Source organism: Perca flavescens, chromosome 19 (genome assembly GCF_004354835.1).
Source record: "Perca flavescens isolate YP-PL-M2 chromosome 19, PFLA_1.0, whole genome shotgun sequence".
NCBI lineage: Eukaryota > Metazoa > Chordata > Actinopteri > Perciformes > Percidae > Perca > Perca flavescens.
The window spans coordinates 30,710,111-30,734,079 of NC_041349.1; the positions used below are offsets into that span (position 1 = coordinate 30,710,111).

A 23,969-nucleotide genomic window follows, 5' to 3' on the forward strand; every position below is an offset into this window, starting at 1 on the left:
CAAATGCAGGAGACAATGTTTTTATTCAAGCACGTCTTCAAAGACACATGAAATGCATCCTTCAAAAGAAGCCCTTTTTTCACCCAGATTTACACAAACTGTCTCACACACAGACACACATGCATGCACACACACACACACACACACACACACACACACACACACACACACACACACACACACACACGGCTCCATAATATAACTGGCAAAAGTAAGGTGCGCTTTTTTCACCACTAAAATTATCATTGTTTGTTTACAGATTTACACAAACTCTCTCTCACACACAGACACGCATACATGCACGCATGCACACACACACACACACACACACACACACACACACACACACACACACACACACACACACACACACACACACACACACACACACACACACACACACACACACACACACACGCATACATACAGGCAAACTGCCAGCATCACTATATGAGGCATGCATCACTCTTATTGTAAAGAAGGGTAAGGACCCAACGGAGTGCTCCTCCTATAGGCCAATCTCCTTATTAAACATTGATGCCAAAATTCTGGCAAAAGTCTTGGCCCGTAGATTAGAGGGTGTACTACCACTGATCATATCAGAGGATCAAACTGGGTTTGTAAAAAATCGTCACTCTTATTTCAATATACGTCGTTTATATGACATTTTGTACTCACCCTCTGAGGCAGTTCCAGAATGCGTCCTTTCTCTAGACACAGAGAAAGCGTTTGACTGTGTAGAGGGGAAATATTTATTTGCAGTCTTAGAAAAATTTGGCTTTGGACCGAACTACATTAGGTGGATTAAACTGCTATACACAAGCCCAACTGCTTCTATCCTTACAACTCTCAACGGTCTCAACCTTTCAATCTTCATAGAGGAACCCGTCAAGGGTGCCCTTTAAGCCCACTACTTTTTGATCTGGCTATAGAGACACTAGCAAACGCGTTTCGCAGCTGCAATGATATTTCAGGGATTTTGAGGAAAGGAATTGAACATAAAGTGTCTCTGTACGCCGATGATCTTTTACTTTTTATATCAAACCCAGATACCTCTTTACCTGCAATGTTGTCATTACTCACTCAATTTGGCCAGGTTTCGAGATATAAATTGAATTTACACAAGAGTGAACTTTTTACTGTGAATACGGAGGCACTTGCCTTAAAGTATACTAACCTCCCTTTTAAGATTGTGGGACATAAATTTACCTACCTCGGCGTTGTAGTTACAAGGAAACATAAGTGTCTTTTTAAAGAAAACTTTCAGACTCTACTAAATCACGTGAAAGAGCGCTTGATGCAGTGGTCACCCCTATCTACATCCCTGGTGGGCCGGATCAATTCTGTTAAAATGAACATTCTTCCTAAATTTCTATACCTCTTTCAATCTATACCAATCTTCATTCCTAAATCTTTCTTTGACTCATTGGACTCAATCATATCGGCCTATATATGGAGGGGTAAGCGCCCTCGACTAAACAAATTCCATCTTCAAAAATCCCAAAAAGATGGTGGCATGGCACTGCCTAATTTCCGACTTTACTACTGGGCGGCTAATGTACGTAGTCTTACTTTTTGGTCCCAATTTCATGATCGAGCTGACAGTCCGACATGGGTGACAATGGAGTTGAGGTCGGTCCGAAATGTCTCCATCTTAGCTCTGCTTGGATCCTCGCTCCCTCTCCCCACCAGTAAATTAACTGATAGTCCGACAGTGTGGGCTCAGTTCAGGAGGCATTTTGGTTTCCATGATTTCTCCCTCTTGAGTCCTATTTTGTCCAACACTTCCTTTCAACCTTCACAATTTGATTCTGCGTTTCAAGAATGGCGCAGAAGGGGCATCGAGAAGTTTAAAGATCTTTTTATTGGTAATAACTTTGCATCATTTGCACAATTGTCTGAAAAGTTCAGCCTACCAAATACCCATTTTTTCAGATACCTGCAGGCGAGACACTTTCTCCATTCTCAGATGCCTAGTTTCCCTGAGGCAACCACTGCGACCACTGCTGACGTGTTACTGGGTCTGCATCCATCGCGCAAGGGCTTAATATCATTCGTCTATGACAAATTGATGGGCATAAAACAGGCTACTGTGGACAAAATTAAAACTGCCTGGGAGCAGGATTTAAACCTTTCACTGTCAAACAATGTATGGGATTCCATTTTCAGGCTGGTAAATTCAATATCTCTCTGTGCACGTCAATGTCTGTTACAGTTTAAGGTTCATATATCTAAAGTCAAGCTATCTCATATGCACTCAGATGTTGATCTCTTGTGTGACAAATGTAAGAGTGGTGAGGCTTCACTTATTCACATGTTCTGGGGTCTCATTTATAAAACTGTGCGTAGGATCCTTACTAAAAGTATACATAAAACCAAAAGCACAAAATGGCGTATGCCGAAAAAAGTCAGATTTATAAAACCGTGTGTACCTGTAAGCAATGTTCCCTTTATAAATCACAGATTGACTACAAGTGTGCGTACGTGGATCAGCCTCTTATCCCGCTCTGTGCACGCCCATTTTTAACCATAAATAGCAATGTAAAGCACTTCGTGAATGCTGATCAGTATGTTAATGACCCTGGCAGTTGTTCTTTTGTTACACCGAATCATGACGACTGGCGGTGAAAAAGCAAACAACCTCTCAGACGTTCAGGAATTGCTACAAATTGAATTATAATTTTGGCCTGTTCTTGCACAGTGTATGGAACCCTGATCTATAGACTACCTTTTATTAATAAAATCGTCCAAAACGGCAGGCATTACGGCACTCGGGGACAGCTTTGATATACCAGACGTGTATATAATAAGATTTAACAGAATTATATATTATATCCAAACAAGCCTTAGTGAAAAGTTGAAGATTATATATAATATTTATTTAAAAAAAACACTTAGCTGTCTGCCATTTCCCTCTGGAAACAGCCGGTGTCTCCCAGAGTGGTTAGGACCTGTATTTGGACCAGGATATGGCACGGTTCTGGTGCCTTGCCCTCTCTACTGGACCCAATTCAGTAAATAGATCCACGAGCTCAGCTTTAGAAAATCTAAATCGGCATATTAGCCAGTCATCGTCATGGTCCCTGAAGTCTCTTTTTCTCCTGATTCTTCCATTGGGGGTTAGTCCTCCTGTAGGGCCAGCAGTGCCATCATGCAACATTACGCACGGGCTTGGGTCACCGCAGTATTTATATGTTTACAACAATTTGTGATTGTTAACACCTTGCCAAAATCACAGCATCAACTAGTGGTATCCTTCACTCTGAGATACAATTTGAAGACGAAATAAAGTGTAATAGAGGCAAACACACTTTTCTTCATGCAGGTTTTGTCACAAACAGTATTAAAGTTCGGACAGATAACGTTAAGGGTCGTTGGGTCGTAAGGTTAAGGGACATTAAGGGTAACGATTGCGCTGTATTTAATTTTTACTTCAATAAAAATATCGGAGATAAAAAAAAAGAATGTAACATTTTACACAAACAAACCCTAGTAACTCTGGTAATGTCCTGTAATGTAAGTCCTGTAATGTTACAAAAAGCAATGATAACATTATAGCAAACTGAAAATGAATACCATGTGTAAAATAAATGTGGACAAATGAACACAAGCACCAAGAGACAAGTTGCATGGAATCTAATTTTGTCACAGAAGCTAGTTTCAGTTTATCTGTAAATACTCACTCCTATAAAGCTGCATCAAATTTCCAAAGTTAACTCCCCAAACTGTCCTAGATGTCAAACTGAAGACGGAACATTTATCAATGTGATCTGCAAAAAACGTTTCCGGTATTTGAGTCATTTCTTCACTGAATCAGCTTTGGAAATAGGATTTGATTTTAAACCCTTGTTTCTATTGATTAAATGATATGCCAGATTTTCATTCAGATTAGATAAAAAAAAAAACTATGCTGAATAGTTTGAATAACGTATTTAGCTAAGAAATGTATACTTCAGTTTTGGAACAATGAATCACCTCCAACCATTATGCTGTTCTTAGACCAAATCTCAGAAGGATGACCTTTAAAAGCTGATGGTATATTTTTGCATGTAGGTGGGCACATTCATGTATGCGCTGAAAAATAAGGCTCCCAGAAAGCTATGTTGTGTAATTTGTTTAATGCAGAAATAAGAGCTTTGAGATGGCCTTCACTGAGGAGAGACAGCTTTCAAATAATGGTTATAAGATGCAATAATTTTTTCTGTCCAGAGTGCAACATCTGTAAGATTCATCTTTTCAGAGACTACAAAGAAATTCAAAACACAAAGTTGTTGGAGAAAAATGGAGGAGGCAGAGAGGGTCATGGCAGTGAGGTCATGTGGAACAGGTGTCCACACTGTTGCCTTTAGGTGTGGTTGGAGTGGACACATGATGGAAGCATGCTGAGGCCTTTACACAGGGAAAGCTTGTCCTTGCTGATGATGCTGGAGGAAAGGTAATGGGGTAAATTAAAATCAAATGGAAATATCATAAGCTTTTGATTTGTATATTGCTTGTGCACAAGTGGAAATGTGAATGAACTGGAACAGCATACCAGCACCAAGACTAAATATTGCAGAATACGGCTGAACAGCCACCAGCGCCTCCACAGAGACATTTCTAAAGTTGATCCTCCAGTCGGCAGCTTGTTCCAGAGCACGCCTGCTGAGACTGACAGCACACTATAAACTGGACCACTTCCAACTTTTCTTCTTTCAGACCACCCATTTAGACTGACAGAAAAAGAACATGCATGGCACAGTTTTAGTCATCCACTAGAGAGGAGATCAACATTTTGATCCCAGAATCCACTGTTACTGACCTTTTACCCCTTTACACTTTGATTCTGAGAAGTTTAATCCACACTGCCTGAAAGAGAGATACATATGGTTTATCATTGTGTTTTTAGGTTCTAAGCCAAGACTTGGAATACAAATATTTCATATAAAGGTTTCTCCAGACAGAGCGTACTTCAGCATACCACAGCACAGTGTTTTATCATCAGTGCCCTTCATGCACACCACAGCTTCAGGACTCCACACTGTCTGCACCCAGGGTTCCCACGTCATTTTCAGCTGACCATCGTAGTGAAATTAACGGGATATCATCTTCAACATGGCAACCTAACAGAGGAAAGGTTTCTCCCTGACCAACCAGTGGTCTGCAGTGTTTTAATGCTGGAGCAGAGCTGTACCATGCAGTGGACACATAGCTTATGACACTAAATGTGAGCAAATCTCCATGTCTTCAATGCTAGCTATGGCTGTGCACCAATGTTACTGCAGAGATGCACTCAGATCAGCGGACAGGTGATACACAAACTGACTTGTCTGAGAGATTATATCAAATCAAACCGTAAAATGCTGCGAACTGTAACAGTGGACACACTGGTTGGGGTTTCTAAATAAAATAAAACAATTCTCAGTTGCATTCCTTTGGTGTTCCCTTTAAAATACAGATCTTAATTAATTTGATTAATCTATCTGGTATCTTTGAAAGGAACAAAAGAAGGGTGAAATTTGAGCACTGACCTGGTCAACCAGCTGTTATTACAACAGATCCACAAATAATCACAAACAACTGCTCTTTAAAGTATAATAGAATTTATTTAACTTCCAAATTATTGTCAATCAATAGTTCTTCAGTCAATAAACCTATATACTTGTTACAAACTAAAACAAAAGCAAAACAAGCAAACGTGGTGAACGTGTGTGTGTGGGTGTGGGTCTCTCTTACACATACCCACAAGACCACGTGGGAAGCTAAACCACGCGATATCAAGGTGGCTGATGAGACACTGTGAGATCCAAGATGGCATTCGGGGGACCGTGTGGCTATGAGCTAGCTGTTAGCTAATGTGTGTGTGTGTGTTAAGAGGAGAGAAAAGCATGTTTAGAGAAAGAATCACTTGGAGTCTTGATTTTCGACGTTCTGCCCATAACCACTCCTCTCGTTTACTCAGGACTCTGGCCTGACTGATGTCGTGGCAGAGGTCAGAGTTTGTCTAATGAGGGGAATGTTATTTCATGCCTCTGGTGATACACAGCTGACTCTGTGCGGCAACAATAAAGCCTACACAGGGGCATGAGGTAACGGTCTCATCACGCCGTGGTCCCTGTGGTTGGACTGGCGAACAGAGGATTTATTCTCTCGCTTGTAAAGTAATTAAGCTCTGCAGCGGGAGCAGTGTAGCATTTTCAGACACAACGCGGCGGTCCGATCACATTAATGGAAAAACAATGGCAACAATAGCCTTCACTCATTAATAAAACACACTTTTCTACATCTGCCCAGAAACCTCAAGCCTTCTTACTGTGTCCTCGTTTGTTTAGTCCATTGATTGCACGGTAAAACAGAACGAAATCTGGCTCACTCGTCAGCAATGCACGGAGAAGCTTGTCCCTCCCAGAGGCAGCAGGAAATAAGCTATGTTGACTCGATGAGAAAACGTTTTCTCTTCTGCAGGAATGAAACACCAGGAGCGTGCTTCTCGGGATCCAAGGTGCTCCCAGAACACAGAAAATAATCCACTTTTCCGGGAAATTAACTATTTAAAGTAGAAACAAATGTTCGCCTGTGTGTCGACCTGTATGGCATGGCAGTGGAAAGAATGAGGAGGATGGGTGCTGAAAAGTTTTATATATACGGCCCCCCGGTGCATTCAGGTTCCACCAGCCAATGGGAATTCAGGACTTCCTGTTTCCTTTTGTGAACTTTTTCTTTGTAGAAGTTTGGTGTACAGGCTTTCAGAATTACAAGTAGGAAACAATCCTTGGTCTGTGGCTACATATGTTCCTTTGTTTCTCAGAGGTCAGTTGCTCTGAGGCCTCTGCCCACAAGATAGTGTCTAATGTTGGTCCCAACATCACATCTCTATAATGTAAATATTATTGGACAATTATGGGCAATAAGGTATTAGCTACATGTGCAATACCTGAAATTATTGTAGTCCGACAGGTTTCAGCCATGTGTTCTCTCTCTACTCTTTGTTTACCTAATCTTAATTTAACTAATGCTACTTACTTTTTATTTCTGCACTTAAAAGTGTCTATATGTAACTTTCAGTTTGTGTTGATTCCCCTTTAGCCTAAAGTGGTAGTGTTTTTACCACACCTGCTGTCTTAAAGCTCTTTTCTTTATGGTGCTGCTGTATTACCCACTATAGATTAGTGTTACCGGGCAGAGATGTTCACAAGTCATTTTTCGCAAGTCCAAGTCAAGTCTCAAGTCTTTGAGTTTGAGTCCAAGTTAAGTCTCAAGTCTTTGAGGGGTTATTTCAAGTCAAGTCTCAAGTCTTTTGCCACGAGTCCAAGTCAAGTCTCTGGCCATCTGATCTGTCACTAACACTGTATTGTTAAATCTTATGAATTCAAAGCATGTCCTGTTGCTACCATCCATACAGTACAGTATCAAAATCAGTTGTAGGATAACTTTATGGGGTCTACTTAACACATCCCTCTAGCCCTCGTACCTGGTGAAATATTAACCTAAGTCTGTCACATCATATGGATAACTATAAAGATACAATTTGCATGTTCCCAGCATTAGCACAACACTTTGCGATGGTTAGCTTGTTAACTGTGATGATATATGCTAAATTGAATGTCTCTTTCACTGAAAAAAATGCCTAATATCGAAGTGGAAATCAAGAGAAAAGTGGCAGCGCCACACCAGTTACAGAACAACATGCATCTCAGTCAGTCCAAGTTACGCACAATAGAAAATGTTTGAACTCACTGACTGCCATTTATTTTCTAAGTGGCTCAGTGAAACGGAGTCCAGCGCGAGGGAGACCCGACTCAGAGGAGGAGAGGTTAGTGAGGCGTCTCCACGGCAGGTGACGGCTGCGCCACGCATGGATTTAATAATAGTAAATGGGACTACAGTAACAGAAATATGTGCAGAATTAAGACAGTCAAGACGGCCCAGTGTTTGGTGGACATGCGGGTATATGCTAAATGTAACGTCTCTTTTCACATTAGCGTGTGACTGACCTATTTAGGTGCGTTTTTAGATGCCTGATGAAGTCCGACGTTGTTGATCCAGCATCATTTATCTTGGTGCCACACACTTTGCATGTAGCTTACTGCCACTGTTTACAAAGTTATTGAAAGCAAAACTAATGACAAAAGGCCAGGCAAGTTAACTCCGGGAGGACTTGGTGTCGCCATCGGCAATGCATTTTTTTATATGTGAGTGCGCGCACATAGGCAGATGCGTTACGTTACACATTATGGCAAAGGGCAGGGGACATACAGCTCGTCATACGTTTCCCTGTATATGCGCCAATAAAAGAAAATAGAAATACATGAATACATTTAGATTTAAAAAGCAATAATTGTATGAAAACAGGTTGTTGACGAGTCTCGAACACAAAGTCTTTTGGGTCGAATCGCAAGTCAAGTCTAAAGTCTTTTGGTTCGAGTCTGAGTCAAGTCTGAAGTCAGCTGTTTGTGCGACTTAAGTGCGACTCGAGTCCGAGTCTCAGGCTGTGTCTCAAACCGCCTACTTGCACACTTCAAGCACTTAGTTTTAAGTATATAGTGTAGATAACGCAAAAAGTCAGTGCACTGAAAGTACCCGGATGACCCCCTAAAAACGGTCAAAAAGTTCAGTGTAGAACGATGGACGCACTAAATGGGCGCCATCTTGACTACGCAGCGGAAAGGGGAGGGACCAGGGACGTCGACCGGCAGCTGATTGGACGAACGCGTCACATGGGTCTGGCTTCTCACGGATTTCACAACAGAGCATAATGGCGGCTCGTTCAGAATACGATCTTGAATTTTACAAAAATAGTTAACCGAAACGTGTTTCTGAAAACATTTTAAGCGAGAAATAGGCCATGCAGTTGCTGAATCTGTCTTCATTTCAGATCAACAAAGGTCAGTTTAAGAGATTTTCATCGTCATTTCCGGTAAGTGTTTTAACATAAGTGTTTTCCGTTTGGGACACTAACCATCCAAAGTGGGTGCGATTTCATTTTTGTCTCAAATCATAGGCATCTCTCCTTGATTTGCTAGCTGCCCTAAATACATTGTGAAAAAGCCCCGTCTCGGGAGACAACAGAGGGGTCGTAAACGTCAAACAAACACTAAGGGCACAGGCTGTGCACCAAAATATAACAAATCAGCTATCCAGCAGATAGTCTCAGATTCAACTCACGCTACTCAATCAACTCTGCTCACGTTCCCCCCCTCCCCCATTATGTGCATGTGCACTAACCCCCACTCCCTCCCCCAACCATCTTGTAGGTGATTGGCTGGAACGTGGTTTGTGGTATTTTGGTGCACAGCCTGTGCCCCTAGTGTTTGTTTGACGTTTACAACCCCTGTGTTGTCTCCCAAGATTGGGCTTTTTCAGTGTATTCAGGGGGCAGGCAGCTAGCGGATCAAGGAGATGCCTACGATTTGAGACAAAAATGAAATTGCGCTGAAACCGTGCAGGAACTCATAGTGCACCTTTAAAAGGTATCTTTCAGCCATCAAACATTTCTGCGTTTGAAAAACTGGGTTTGTGCACAATGATAAAATATATACAGCCACTGAAAAATGAATAAAAAGAAAAGCAAAATAAAAAGATCTGTGCCAAAAAAGCTCATCCACAAGTTACTTAATAACTCCTCGGTACATTATACAGAATATTTATTGTATGTCCTCAAAATACACAAAAAAACATAAGACAGAACACAGAGTAAGAAAGCCCTTCAAGGTTATTGGGACTGCTTACCATCCTGAACTTTAAAAATCAAACAAAGGCATTCTCCTTGGGAATTGGATGCTGAGCTTTGCTTTAACAACTCAAACACCCACAAAATAAATAAAAGACACCCGTAACAGTACCTGTCAACCAAAATTCCCATTGGCTCGCTCTTTTGTTAAATGTAACGAAAATATTTCACACATTTCAGAAATGCAGAACACAGAAGTTGTCTCTTTTCTGGTCTCTGACTGCATGCAGGGACTTTGTTCTCCCTTTCCTCTTACAGGGCTTGGTCCATTCTACAAAGAGAGAAGGATTTCCTTACAATCAGATTCTGTAGACAAACATTAGCAGTATCCTAAACCAACTTGCTCTATTAACTATGCATTTGGCCCTGTAACTTTCTCCACGTTGCAGCCGGACCTGCTGCAGTACATTAGTCCTGGCTTTGGAAGCAATGGTTTTTCGATTGTAGCATGTGACATTTGACTTTAGTCATTTGTGCTCAGCTCACTCCAGCCGCCACTCAAGTCTTGCTTTATTACAGTGTCACAATATGGGAATAAAAAACTGCTAAAAGATGTTGCACTTGAAATGATGTGCTGGTGTGCTTCAATCTGTACAGCTGGAAAGCCAATCTCTTTCCTGCATGTGGAATACACATGATCACATTAGTCTGAGTTTGCGAGTTGTGTTTTATAATACATGCAATAGAAACACAAAATCTTTAAACACAAGCTTCCTGTAAGAGGAGAAACCAAACGGTGGGGATTCAAAGCCACCATATGTAGAGTGTGTATGTCACGATAAAGTTTGCTTGTAGAAAAAGACATTTTAGTGAAAATTGTTGGTCAGATCAATGAGGCCGAGGGAGACAATAATAGCTGTAGATAAGTGTTTTTTATACTACCACTGGGGGGCACCAACATAGAATTCTGCACAGAAGTAGTCACCAAAGAATTGTTTTTAGCTCAAAATCAGATGCAGTCTTGCAAAGTTAGAGTAATGCCTGCAAAATGAAGGCCTCAGTATGCTTCTTGGATGTCTAACAGTCTTCAACACACTCAGAATCTTTCTGAAACCAATAATCAGACACTGTACCAGCCAGGCCATCGGTGCACAGGTGTGAACGGGAACAACAGGGGCTGTACAGCCAATACAACCGCACCAATGCCTCGGTTATCCCCCAGCCAGGCTGGATCTTTATCTGGACCTCAGATTTGCTTCTTTTCTGGACTGGAATATAAATGTATGAGCGTCACCTTCACACCTGGTCTGGCAGTTTTTTGTTCCCATTGAAATTATTCAGTATTACATTCAGTAATGCTCAACTGTCACACAGAGTCAAATATATGCTGCTGTCAAGTGCTTACACACACACACACACACACACACACACACACACACACACACACACACACACTTCAATAAATAAAACTTACAATGTAGTAAGGCGATGTTGACCATGCATTTGTCCCAACGAACAATAAATCAAAGAACATAAATGGTAAAAATATGCACATTCATTAAGAGCAACAAGGTGACCACTCCCTACTTGTTTTTTTATTTTTATAAATCAAGTGACGTTTCAAGGCTTTCTGGGTGATCTCCTGATCCACAGGGCTCACCCTCCCCCCCAACACGTGGCCCTGGTTCCTCTGCATCCAGAGCGGTCCAAACAGCAGGCTGGACACAGCAACTGGACCCGCCCACAGCGGGTCTTTACATTGCATCCAAAGTTGGAGTTTGTTCAAGAAAAATCAAAAGTCTACATGGAGACAGAGATCCAGCAGCCAGCTGCTCAGAGGCTCAGGACAATCCGGAGGTCTCCAGGTAACTCTGCAATTTTCTGACCGTGCTTCTGTCCAAGGAGCAAAGGTCGAAGTCAAACGTAGTGTTTGTGATGTGGAAGTGTCCAGTCTCTTCAATCAGGTTCACAATCTGGAAAACACAGAGTACAATTGGTACTAGCTCTATTCACATCTGTAATCACAAGTCTGAGCTGCCAGTCAAATCTCTGCCCAAACAAATATTGTTGCTGGATACAGGTTATATTAAATATGAAACCAAAAGGAGAATTACAGCTTGTAATGTAAAGCCGTGGAATGAAAATGAACAAGACCTCCTCCATCATGTTCATCTGACGAGCCAGATGGTTTGTTACACGGGACCATGTGAGAAACTGTCATTGGAAACTGTTTGGAAAAGAGCAGGCACTTTGAAAAAAACTCCTGGCAAAGGATTGGATAAACCATCTGTCTATCATGTCCCCCATTATTGTTTTACGGGAACAGTGGCGGCCGTCACACACACCTACCTATCACCGGACGCTGTGTGGTTCGGTTAGCTGGTAGTTCAGACACAAATCCTTCAATACTTGAAGCCTGACAAGATGGATTTTTGGTGATCTTGTGATCCCACAATTATTGCATGATCTGGTGATATCAGGAGAATCCAGCTGCAGTGCAAGGTAACTGTCATGTGTCTTTCAAACTGCTGACTCTTGCCATCCCTCACCACAAAAGAACCATGCTAAAGAGCTTCTTGAGTTCTTTACAAAACAACAAATACTTGACATAGTTTCTTTTTAAACGGAAGGCTCCTTCACTGAAGCTTCAATGACAAACTTCCCTCTGAAAGCAGAGGCATTAAGAAGATACTATCAAATATAATTTCTTGTTGCAAAACTTGCTTTGTTCCATTCAGAGCTTTTGAAGCTACGGTTTAATACAAAATGTGATGGTATGGGTGAAAAAGGAAAGAGCTATATACTCTTGTGCCACTAAGAAATGAGTATCCTGGGTGTCAGCATTGCAGATTGTCTCTCAGACCTCTGAAAAAATTATTTGTATTCTCATTTTCTTTCTTGTAGGATGACTTGAACTGACTTAAAAGGATACGTAGGGCAGGTATGATTGGTTTCAGCCTTTGGAGCCAGTGGTTGGGAGTCCTGCGGATTACAAGGAACACCATCCCATATAGCTTGGTCTACAGTTCTCAACAGTGTGGGGAAAATGACAAGGCAGATCTAAGTCCCATTCCACTTTGGGTGGCAATTTGGCCCGTTTAGTCATTTTCATTGCTGTTTAGGAGTTGTTTCAACTGGAAACAGCTACCCAGCTCATGTCTAAGGACATGCCATCTGCATTACAGCGTTCTCAGTGAGACACATGTGCTCCCCAGCATGCAGCACAGGCTGTGAGTTAATCATTTCCATCTCTGGCAGCAGGAAGTGGAGCCACTTGGTGAACTGGGCTAGATTAACCTGATTACTGTGCATGTTAAAACTGTGCACGGGTGGAGTTGGTCTGGATGGGATTTGGACTTTCCTCAGAGCCAGACGTCGTGTTGGGAGAGCCAGGCTCCTGCTGGGAAGATCCACAGATACGTCACATGATAGGCCTCGAGGACAGAAGTAAGAAACATGCAATCTCTCAGGTGAAGAGAGGGAAACCAAATCATTCATTGCTTCCAGATGAAGATTACAGAGGACGTGGAACAGATCACAGCTCCTCTTCTAATCCAAAGCAACAACACAGCTGACTAACACTGGCATGTGCTCATATCATGCTGAAAACTTTAGCCACCCAATACATTTTTCATTCTTTTATCTGGAGTTTGACAGTTCAATGCAACTATAATATAATAAAGTAGTGATACTAGTAGGTGATGATATCAGCTACATGAAATGTTGTCTTATTGCCGCTGTAATCTCATACTAAAGATTGTGAGTGTACATCTAACACAGACTATACGTTACCTTCACTTAAGGAAATGTCCACTCTAAAAACTTTTTAAAACTGGCAGACGTGAAGGAGAACTCCACCGATTTTACACAGCCAAGTGTGTTTCCAGGTGTTGAGGAGTACTGCTGCATATTTGAATAAAGTAGTATAAAGCCTTCAGTGTGTCCAGAGAGAGCTGTGTGAAGTCTGATAAATGTCCTCAAGTGATGGCTATGGACTACAAGTTTGAAACAGACAGATAAAAGTCTGGAGGCGTGGAGTTAGAAAGAAGAGAGTTTATCAGACCTCTGTAGCTCCTTATCTCTGCTAAAGCGCACACGCACGCGCACGCACACACACACACACACACACACACACACACACACACACACACACACACACACACACACACACACACACACCTGTTGCAGGATATGACCTTCTCTGAGTGTCATCAGTCTTTTGTGCAGTTCCACTAGTTCGTCCAGGTAAGCCTGGAAAACACAGCAACATGTTAATACGCATGTGTAATCAGTGAACCTCTTACAAGCATGTGTTCCCCTTATAGTCCCCCTTAGTAGCTTTAAGATTGGATTATTATATCATTCTGTCTGTGTGACAGTAACACATATCCATGTTCTTTGTACCATACCATGTTTACACTGAGTTAAGTATTCAAACTAGGGATCGACCGATACTGTTTTTTCAAGGCCTGTACCGATTATTAATAGTTACCGAACCAATTAAAATCTTTAAGTCAAACTTAAGATTTTGGAATGTTACAAACTCCAACACAAACCTTTGTTTAAATACTTAAATTATTTAATAAATTAGAAACTTTCAACATAATACCCAGTAACAGATAGTCAGATAGTGTTGTGGGGGGGACATGAAGTCAGAGTCAGTGGTGAGTAAAACCGAAGCAGAGGGACAGACACAGAGCTGTAGCCGAGCCTAAGTAGACCACTTTTTAATTAATTAACTTTATTTGTTATTAGGCAAATAAAACACTGATACAGATAATCTGCAAACTGACAAAAACGGCCCGATAATCTGCCAGGGCTGAAAATCGGTCAATCCCTAATTCAAACTCAAGACTTTGGTACCTTTGGGAACTCTATTTGAATGAGAAGTTGCTGCCAAAAATCCATTCTAAAATACTAATAATAGTATAATAACTTTAAAAAGCCATGGCATATTTCTATTTGTGTTGTGTTAAAGCCAAGCAGCATCAGAGCCATGTGTGACTCTGTGAAGTCAGGTTGGATGACCCATGTTGAAAGTTACAGTAAACACAGAGCTGTCTGAATAGTGGAATATCCTGTGCCAAACCCCCATATGTTACTGGCATGTTTCCTAATCTATCTTTATATGGGCAGATTTATACTGAAGAAACAAAGAGCCATGTGTACCTTGTCACAATCTATGTTTCTGTTCTTGTCCTGCTTGCTCTGCTTGCTGGGACTCTTCACTTCCAGTATCTGAGGACAGAGAAATACATTGAGTCAAAGTCACTCTGGGTGACTTGGAGGTACATACATTTGCACCTGAGTTCTCTTGGGGTACATTCAATTACAATAACTAAATACAAACCCCAATTCCAATGAAGTTGGGACGTTTGTGTAAATTGTAATTAAAAACAGAATACAATGATTTGCAAATCCTTTTCAACCTATATTAAATTGAATACATTACAAAGACAGATATTTAATGTTAAAACTGATAAACTTTCTTTGTTTTTTTGCAAATATTCCCTCACTCATTTTCAATGATTGAAATTGACTCATTGTAACGTGCCTGCAACATGTTACAAAAAAGCTGCGACAAGGGCAAGTTTACCACTGTGTTCACCTTTCCTTTTAAAAACACTCAATAAGTGTTTGGGAACTGAGGACACTAATTGTTGAAGCTTTGTAGGTGGAATTCTTTCCCATTCTTACTTGATGTATGACTTCAGTTGCTCAACAGTCCGGAGTCTCCGTTGTTGTATTTTGAGTTTCATAATGTCCATCCATCCATCCATCCATCTTCGTCCGCTTATCCGGTGTCGGGTCGCGGGGGGAGCAGCTCCAGCAGGGGACCCCAAACTTCCCTTTCCCGAGCAACATTTACCAGCTCCGACTGGGGATCGGCGTTCCCAGGCCAGGTTGGAGATATAATCCCTCCACCTAGTCCTGGGTCTTCCCGAGGCCTCCTCCCAGCTGGACGTGCCTGGAACACCTCCCTAGGGAGGGGCGCCCAGGGGCATCCTTACCAGATGCCCGAACCACCTCAACTGGCTCCTTTCGACGCAAAGGAGCAGCGGCTCTACTCCGAGCTCCTCACGGATGACTGAGCTTCTCACCCTATCTCTAAGGGAGACACCAGCCACCCTCCTGAGGAAACCCATTTCAGCCGCTTGTACCCTGGATCTCGTTCTTTCGGTCATGACCCAGCCTTCATGACCATAGGTGAGGGTAGGAACGAAAACTGACCGGTAGATCGAGAGCTTTGCCTTCTGGCTAAGCTCTCTTTTCGTCACAACGGTGCGATAGATTGAATGCAATACCGCACCCGCTGCGCCCGATTCTCCGACCAATCTCCCGCTCCATTGTCCCTCACTCGCGAACACAACCCCAAGGTACTTGAACTCCTTCACTTGGGGTAAGGACTCATTCCCTACCTGGAGAAGGCATTCCATCGGTTTCCTGCTGAGAACCATGGCCTCAGATTTAGAGGTGCTGATCCTCATCCCAACCGCTTCACACTCTGTTGCGAACCGATCCAGTGAGTGCTGAAGGTCGCAGGCCGATGATGCCATCAGGACCACATCATCTGCAAAGAGCAGCGATGAGATCCCCAGCCCACCAAACTGCAACCCCTCCCCACCCGACTACGCCTCGATATCCTGTCCATAAATACTACAAACAGGATTGGTGACAAAGCGCAGCCCTGGCGGAGGCCAACCCTCACCTGAAACAAGTCCGACTTACTACCGAGAACCCGGACACAGCTCTCGCTTTGGTTGTACAGAGATTGGATGGCCCTGAGAAGAGACCCCCCTCACCCCATACTCCCGCAGCACCTCCCACAGTAGACCGGTTGGGCATACTCCCAGGCTCCCTCCAGGATCCTTGCGAGAGTGAAGAGCTGGTCCGTTGTTCCACGACCAGGACGGAATCCGCATTGTTCCTCCCCAACCCGAGGTTCGACTATCGGCCGAACCCTCCTTTCCAGCACCTTGGAGTAGACTTTACCAGGGAGGCTGAGAAGTGTGATACCCCTATAATTGGCACACACCCTCTGGTCCCCCTTTTTAAAAAGGGGAACCACCACCCCAGTCTGCCACTCCTTTGGCACCGTCCCAGACTTCCACGCAATGTTGAAAAGGCGTGTCAACCAGGACAGCCCCTCCACACCCAGAGCCTTGAGCATTTCTGGACGGATCTCATCAATCCCCGGGGCTTTGCCACTGTGTAGTTGTTTGACTACATCAGTGTTTCATAATGTGCCACACATTTTCAATGGAAGACAGGCAGGCCAGTCTAGTACCTATACTATATATATATATATATATACATACAAAATCAAATAACTGATGCATTGGGATGCGGACATGGACGATGCTGCATCGATGCAGTGGCCGACCATAATCGATTCTAACGCAATGACGTTGCTCGTTAATTTTCATTCAAATGAAAAATAACATTCATAGTAGCCTACCCCGTTTCTCATGCACGCACACGCGCGCGCGCGCAAAACGGCTGAGCAGAGACACGAGGACAGTGGAGAGAATTGCAAATCTAGAAGAGGAAAGAAAATACTGAGAAACATCGAGAGACACTAGAATACGCACAACTGGCGCAAAGTCATAAAATGTCTCTGAACAGATTCACGCCCACTTTTAGGGGAAAACAATCCCGCGTTCCCCATAGACGACAACAGCGTAACGACAGACGAAATGTAAATCGCTCCAAACTTTTACTTTAAACAAACCGTTTTGAATTAATAACTATGCCAAAAGGTTGCAGAGTAGTTTGTTGCACCAAAAATACATCCAAAAACCCCGGTGTTCGATTTGTCCTCTTGCCATGTCCTAAAATAGATCCTGATACATGGGCTTTGGCTCCAGGCTATAGACCAGACCGGCATCACCGAGGCTCCCTATGACAGGGAAGAATCGCGCTGTCACATCAGGAGAGAAACCGCTGCTGTGTAGCGGGTTAATCGAGACTTTCACACTGATATATGAGGCTCACAAGAAACGTGAATATTGTCATTGTGGTAAATGATGCTAGTGACAGTTACTACTGATGGATAGCTAACGTTAGCTTTAGTGGGAGGCTACTAACAGTTTAACAGCATCAGACTCGTCTCCAACTAAATCTCAGCTTATAGATCAAACAGTTGGTTATTAATAACAGATTGATTAATTACAAACGACATTTCGATTTTATCAAATATGTATTTCTACATTTAGCAGTATGCGGCCACCATGTTGGGTCATTGATCGACTGATACAGGGAAAGACTAGGGGACATCACGGCAATCAAACTTAGTTTATTAATGTATCGTGAATGCTCAGGTTCAGGCAAGGTTATACAATAAACATTAGACATGTGTATAAAAAAAAAACATCTGTTTAACAAGAAAAAAATCCACACACATTTGTCAACATTTTGATCCAAACACGTCAAATTGCATTGACTTCTATGGGACGGTCTGTTTTCTATCCCCCAAAAGGGGGCACGGCCTTGAGTTTTAGCGAAGTACCCGTATGTGGCAGTTGTGCGTATAGTTAGCTTGGAGAAGATCCAAGTGAGTTTTACAACAAACGTGCTAGTGTGCCTACTGTGTACTAAAGTTGGAGCTAACGGCGGAGAGTCGCTGATTCAGAGGACGCTGATTTCGGACCGGAGAGGACGATAGTGCGTTTCCCTGCTGAAGAAGACTTTGCTGTAGCGAGTGACTGGTTTTTGTTTTTGTGTTTGAGTTGTGTTTCTTGGACTAACAGCTAATTGAAAGTTGTTTGCTTCACTGAATATAACGTCCTGTCGGACGCATCGCACACGAGCTACCATCAGGCCTGCAACTTTTTGTTTTCTCTCTTGGCATCTCTTGTGTATGTGTGTGTATGTGTGTGTGTGTGTGTGTGTGTGTGTGTGTGTGTTTGTGTAACACAGTGGCTTAAGAGGGTTTGAGTAAGTTTTACATTGAAACTGCTGTAAGGAGGAATACTTTTGTGTAGCTGGAGTGTTTTAAGTAGAAACGGGTAAAGGGGTAGTTGTGTGTAATATCATTTGAAGAAATATTGCAATTAGCATATTTTAAGGGTGTGATTTGTGTTATATGTTTTATTTTTATTATTCAATCTAACGGCTAAATATTATTTGTACTTTTAAGTTATCGTTCAGTAAAAAATACCTTTTTTGTTAAAGAGTTGTCTGGGGTCAGTTATTCCAATACAGCACAATAGATTTGCAGGTTAAAAGTAGGGTGGTATATGACTTATCCAAAATAGGTAAACCTTCGTGGTAGCTACCTTAAAGAAACAAACCCAAACACCTCATCATTCCAGTCTAAAGTTACATATTGCAGCTTGGGCATTGCACTTGACAATACAAGTTTGTCAAGTCAAATATCCTATATGGCTTTAATAGAAAAATGTTTTGGACGCATTGTGATATCGAATCAAAGACATGATAATCGTAATCGAACCGGGAGATCAGTGAAGATTCATACCTCTTATATATATACACAATACAATATATATATATATATATATGTATGTATATACAATACAATATATATATATATATATACATATATATATATATATATATATATATATATATATACATATATATATATATATACATATATATATATATACATATATATATATATATATATATATATATATATATATATATATATATATATATATATATATATATATATGTATGTACTAGACTGGCCTGCCTGTCTTCCATTGAAAATGTGTGGCACATTATGAAACGCAAAATACAACAACGGAGACTCCGGACTGTTGAGCAACTGAAGTCATACATCAAGTAAGAATGGGAAAGAATTCCACCTACAAAGCTTCAACAATTAGTGTCCTCAGTTCCCAAACACTTATTGAGTGTTTTTAAAAGGAAAGGTGAACACAGTGGTAAACTTGCCCTTGTCGTAGCTTTTTTGTAACATGTTGCAGGCACGTTACAATGAGTCAATTTCAATCATTGAAAATGAGTGAGTGAATATTTGCAAAAAAAACAAAGAAAGTTTATCAGTTTTAACATTAAATATCTGTCTTTGTAATGTATTCAATTTAATATAGGTTGAAAAGGATTTGCAAATCATTGTATTCTGTTTTCAATTACAATTTACACAAACGTCCCAACAAAGAACATGGATATGTGTTACTGTCACACAGACAGAATGATATAATAATCCAATCTTAAAGCTACTAAGGGGGACTATAAGGGGAACACATGCTTGTAAGAGGTTCACTGATTACACATGCGTGATTAACATGTTGCTGTGTTTTCAGGTCAGTCTAGTACCTATATATATATATATATATATATATTATACACTATCTGGACTGTAGGCAGGCCAGTCTAGTACCCGCACTTTTACTACGAAGCCATGCTGTTGTAACACGAGCAGAATGTGGTTTAGCATTGTCCTGCTGAAATCAGCAAGACAATGACATTGCTTGGATGGCAGCATATGTTGATCCAAAACCTGTATGTACCTTTCAGCATTGATGGTGCCTTCAAAAATTTGTGCAACACCCCCCCATACCATAACAGATGCTGGCTTTTGAACTTTGCGCTGATAACAATCTGGATGGTCCTTTTCCTCTTTGGCCCTGAGGATACGATGTCCATGGATTCCAAAAACAATTTGAAATGTGGACTCAGCATACTTTTCCACTTTGCATCAGTCCATCTCAGATGAGCTCGGGCCCAAAGAAGCCGGCGGGGTTTCTGGTGTTGTTGATACACGGCTTTCGCTTTGCATGGTAGAGTTTGTAGACTTGTAGATGTAGAGACAAACTGTGTTAAAGCGCCCATATTATGCTCATTTTCAGGTTCATAACTGTATTTTAAGGTTGTACCAGAATAGGTTTACATGGTTTAATTTTCAAAAAACACCATATTTTTGTTGTACTGCACAGCTCTCTCTCACTGCTGCAGATCCTCTTTTCACCTGGTTTCTGTTTTAGCTACAGAGTGAGAACTCTTTTTTTCTTCTTCTTCTGTACTATCTTTGATTGCACTCGCACATGCGCAGTAGCTCAGATGTAGATCATGTCAGCTAGCTAGCTCCATAGACAGTAAAAGAAAGGCTGTTTTTCCAAGGCAGGATTTACAAGGCAGGATTAGCTGGGAGACTTCTTCTAAATGAGGGCGCACATGTAAGTAGTTCTTTTGTAGATTATGGTGAACTTGTGTGTGTTGTAGCAGTGCTTTGCTATTGAGAACGAGGTAGCATGCTAGCGTTAGCATGCTAACGCTACGAGCTCACGGTTGCGGTTAGAGAAACGTTGTTCTTAAACCAATTAATCTGTTCACCTGTGGAATGTTCCAAACTGGTGTTTTTTGAGCATTCCTCAATTTTCCCAGTCTTTTGTTGCCCCTATTGCAGCTTTTTTGGAACATGTTGCAGGCATCAAATTCAAAATTAGTGAATATTTGCAACAAACAATAAAGTTTATCAGTTTGAACATTAAATATCTTGTCTTTGTAATGTATTCAATTGAATATAGGTTGAAAAGGATTTGCAAATCATTGGATTCTGTTTTAATTTACGTTTTACACAGTATCCCAACTTCATTGGAATTGGGGTTTGAACGTGATACATACTGTAATATGATATCATCTTACCTGGTTATTAGTAGTCTTTAGTAAGGGGGGGGCTTCATTGCGGCATGAGGGTGAGGGCGAGGAGCTGTCGCTCTCACTGCCATCACTCAAACTGACCCTGGGGAGTTAGTCACAAGACGAAAGACAGTATTTTATGAAATGTCATGAAGTCATGATTACACTACACTGCAGAGCCGTCTGCTCCACTGAACTCAAGCCAACAGTTATCATCATCATCCGCTCTCTCTCCCCTTTGAGGGTGAGCAACTGGAACAGTGACAGGACGTCATCACTCGAGTCATGGCAACCAAATAAACAACAGCGTGAGTACAGGAGTTTCTCCTCAGGCAGATGACAAAAGCCTTGGCGGCTGATTTACATGAAAATGGCGCTGGTCCCGTGAAATAAACTTAGCACAAAAAGTAAGGAAATTTGTGTTTGGTCAATTATTTCTCTGTGGTAACAATGCTTTTTGGCAATACATCTTATACCGTTGGAATGAGCAGCAGCGCTGAGTATGTGGATGCACCCATGAAAAATGTGCCTTATCTCTGCCATTGCCAAACAGGTTATTTTGCTGTTGCTATGACACTTGTTTTGAGCGTCAGAAAATATCAAGATGTTTGAGCCGCAAGGTCTGTGGTACGTTGCTAATATCCCATTAACATTGCTTGAGTAAAAGGGCCAAAACTCATCTACTTTGATTATTAGCGCCCCCTAATTGACCTAATCGGCAAATTTGGTACAGAGCCTCAGAGTGGCATGCTGAACGAGCATCACAAGTTTTGTGTTGACAGCAATTACTACGGCAGAGAAATGCAATCAATCGCAAATAACCCATTTGCATGCATTGAGTTATCGGCCAAAACACATAATCGTTGATTATAGCGCCCCCCTAATGGCCACATTTGGTACGGAGCATCGTAGTGGGATGTTGAACAACAATCTCAAGGTTTTTGCTACCGCGGGTCCTACAGCCTCGGGCTCGGACCTCTAACTAGAACTGCTAGCAAAAGAAGGTTGAACCCTGGTCATAATCAGGGTCCAAACCTGGTCAGTGGTGTGAAAGAGGTATAACTGTGTCTGCTGTTTGCTGCTGAGCAGGTCGGTTATCACACAGCTTTTTCACTGAGCTGAACCAAAACAATGAGCTAAAACAGGCTAAAAAGAGTTTTGTGATCCATTTGTGAGCATTTGCTGCCAGTGTGATGATGTGTGTGTTGCAGAGGACCATTCACTAACCTGCGTTGGTGGTGTGTAAGATGTGTGTGTGCTGGCCGCTCCCCGTCAGAGTCCATGTCATGGTCATTGTCGTCGTCTGAATCTTCATCGTTGTCGTCTGAGTGCAGATCCTGCATGACTGACTGCAGTGGGCCCAGCACTGTGTGTGTGTGTGTGTGTGTGTGGGGGGGGCACAGAGAATGCGTTGGAATTTCAAAGTAAAACAAGTAGAAACATGCTTAAGGCAGTGGGCCATGCTGTGAGGCGGAGGGATGGTCCAGTGGAGCTTGTGGCTGCAGAACTGCTGCGGGTTTGATCCCAGGCAGTCCCAGGACACATTTGCACTTCACTTTTAAATGGATAAGGCCGCTGTTATTCTATATTTTTCTTATTGTCAAAAATCCCACAGAGACCGAAACCAACAGCGTCAATCCGTCTCTCTGCCTCTCCTACCCTATCAGTCAGATCCTCCCGAGGCTGTCAATCTTTAAAATTGCTCACAAATATATAGTTTCATTAAAAATTGGTTCACAAATCCACATTTGGTGCTGTAGTATTTGCAGAAGCAGGACGGTGTGTGTGGGATGAATCTAAATAAACGAAGTGTGTGTGTTCTAGAGATGTCCTTGACTAAAGAAATCCTTAGTTGACTTAACACTCATGATTTTGTCGACTAAATGATTATTTGCTTCAAGGGACAGATCTGTAAAGCTGAGTTTCTCCACAAAGAATCATGCAAAAGCATCACTTTAAATCGTGTGTTTACCAGAGATGTGCTCATAAGTTTCTTAGAAATAAGTTCAGCATGGACAATCATAAAAAAAATTACTAATCAAATAAAGAAATCATAGTCGACAACAATCGATTAACACACCTAGACACGAGAGTGCAGGGGGACAGATGTACACATGTAGCTGGATCAGCAGTGATGGGTGTATGGTATGCATGATATAATACCAAACCCTACTAACATGACTGTAGACAGATGCATGACCTTTCATGCATATACATGACCTGGAAAAATAATGCTGACGTGAAAAGGGTGTGGGGGCCTACCAGGAACTGTTACCTGTGTGGGTGGTGGCAGGAATAGCCACCCTTTTCCTGATGATGAAGTCCACCACTGCATCCAGAGAAAATTACAAACACACAAGCAGAGGTCACCCTCAAGAAAAAAAAGCCTCAAAAATGTAAAGAAATGTCACATATTCTGGACCAAACAATGTATTCTAGACTCACCTGGCCCCTGACTATTTATATATATAAGTCCTAAATGACTTCTAGAGCATTTTAAACTATTTTTGTATCAAGTTTTATTAACAATCACTGTATATTTTCACTGCTCAGATGTGGGGGTTGCAGCGGCTACAGATTTCAAAGAGGAACCAGAATAGGTTTAAGGTTTAACCTGATGATCTAAAGCAGTGGTTCTCAACCTTTTTTGTGCCAGCACCCCCCTATCCATTATCCAGGTCCCTAACACCCC

At 41.8% G+C, this 23,969-nt stretch overlaps 1 protein-coding gene and 1 long non-coding RNA gene across 4 annotated transcripts in view; both read right to left on the bottom strand.

Annotated features, from left to right (window-relative positions):
- Positions 1-4,099: 4,099 nt before the first annotated feature.
- On the bottom strand, positions 4,100-8,060 carry LOC114545946 (uncharacterized). Its single transcript, XR_003690959.1, has 4 exons — positions 7,974-8,060; positions 4,802-4,848; positions 4,535-4,712; positions 4,100-4,424 (listed from the first exon to the last, which is right to left on the bottom strand). It is a non-coding gene; the product is annotated as an uncharacterized LOC114545946 (long non-coding RNA).
- A 1,546-nt stretch (positions 8,061-9,606) lies between these two features.
- Positions 9,607-23,969, bottom strand: part of mllt3 (MLLT3 super elongation complex subunit) — a 142,480-nt gene continuing 128,117 nt past the window's right edge. For 2 of the 3 annotated variants that reach the window (XM_028606271.1, XM_028606270.1), the window contains 6 exons: positions 23,553-23,606; positions 22,505-22,643; positions 21,284-21,380; positions 14,819-14,887; positions 13,829-13,900; positions 9,607-11,622 (listed from right to left, as the gene is read on the bottom strand). In XM_028606271.1, the coding sequence (XP_028462072.1) occupies positions 11,491-11,622; positions 13,829-13,900; positions 14,819-14,887; positions 21,284-21,380; positions 22,505-22,643; positions 23,553-23,606 (563 nt within the window). In that variant the 3' untranslated portion in view covers positions 9,607-11,490. The remainder of the gene's footprint in view (positions 11,623-13,828; positions 13,901-14,818; positions 14,888-21,283; positions 21,381-22,504; positions 22,644-23,552; positions 23,607-23,969) is intronic. The other variant, XM_028606272.1, reaches the window with a different exon arrangement.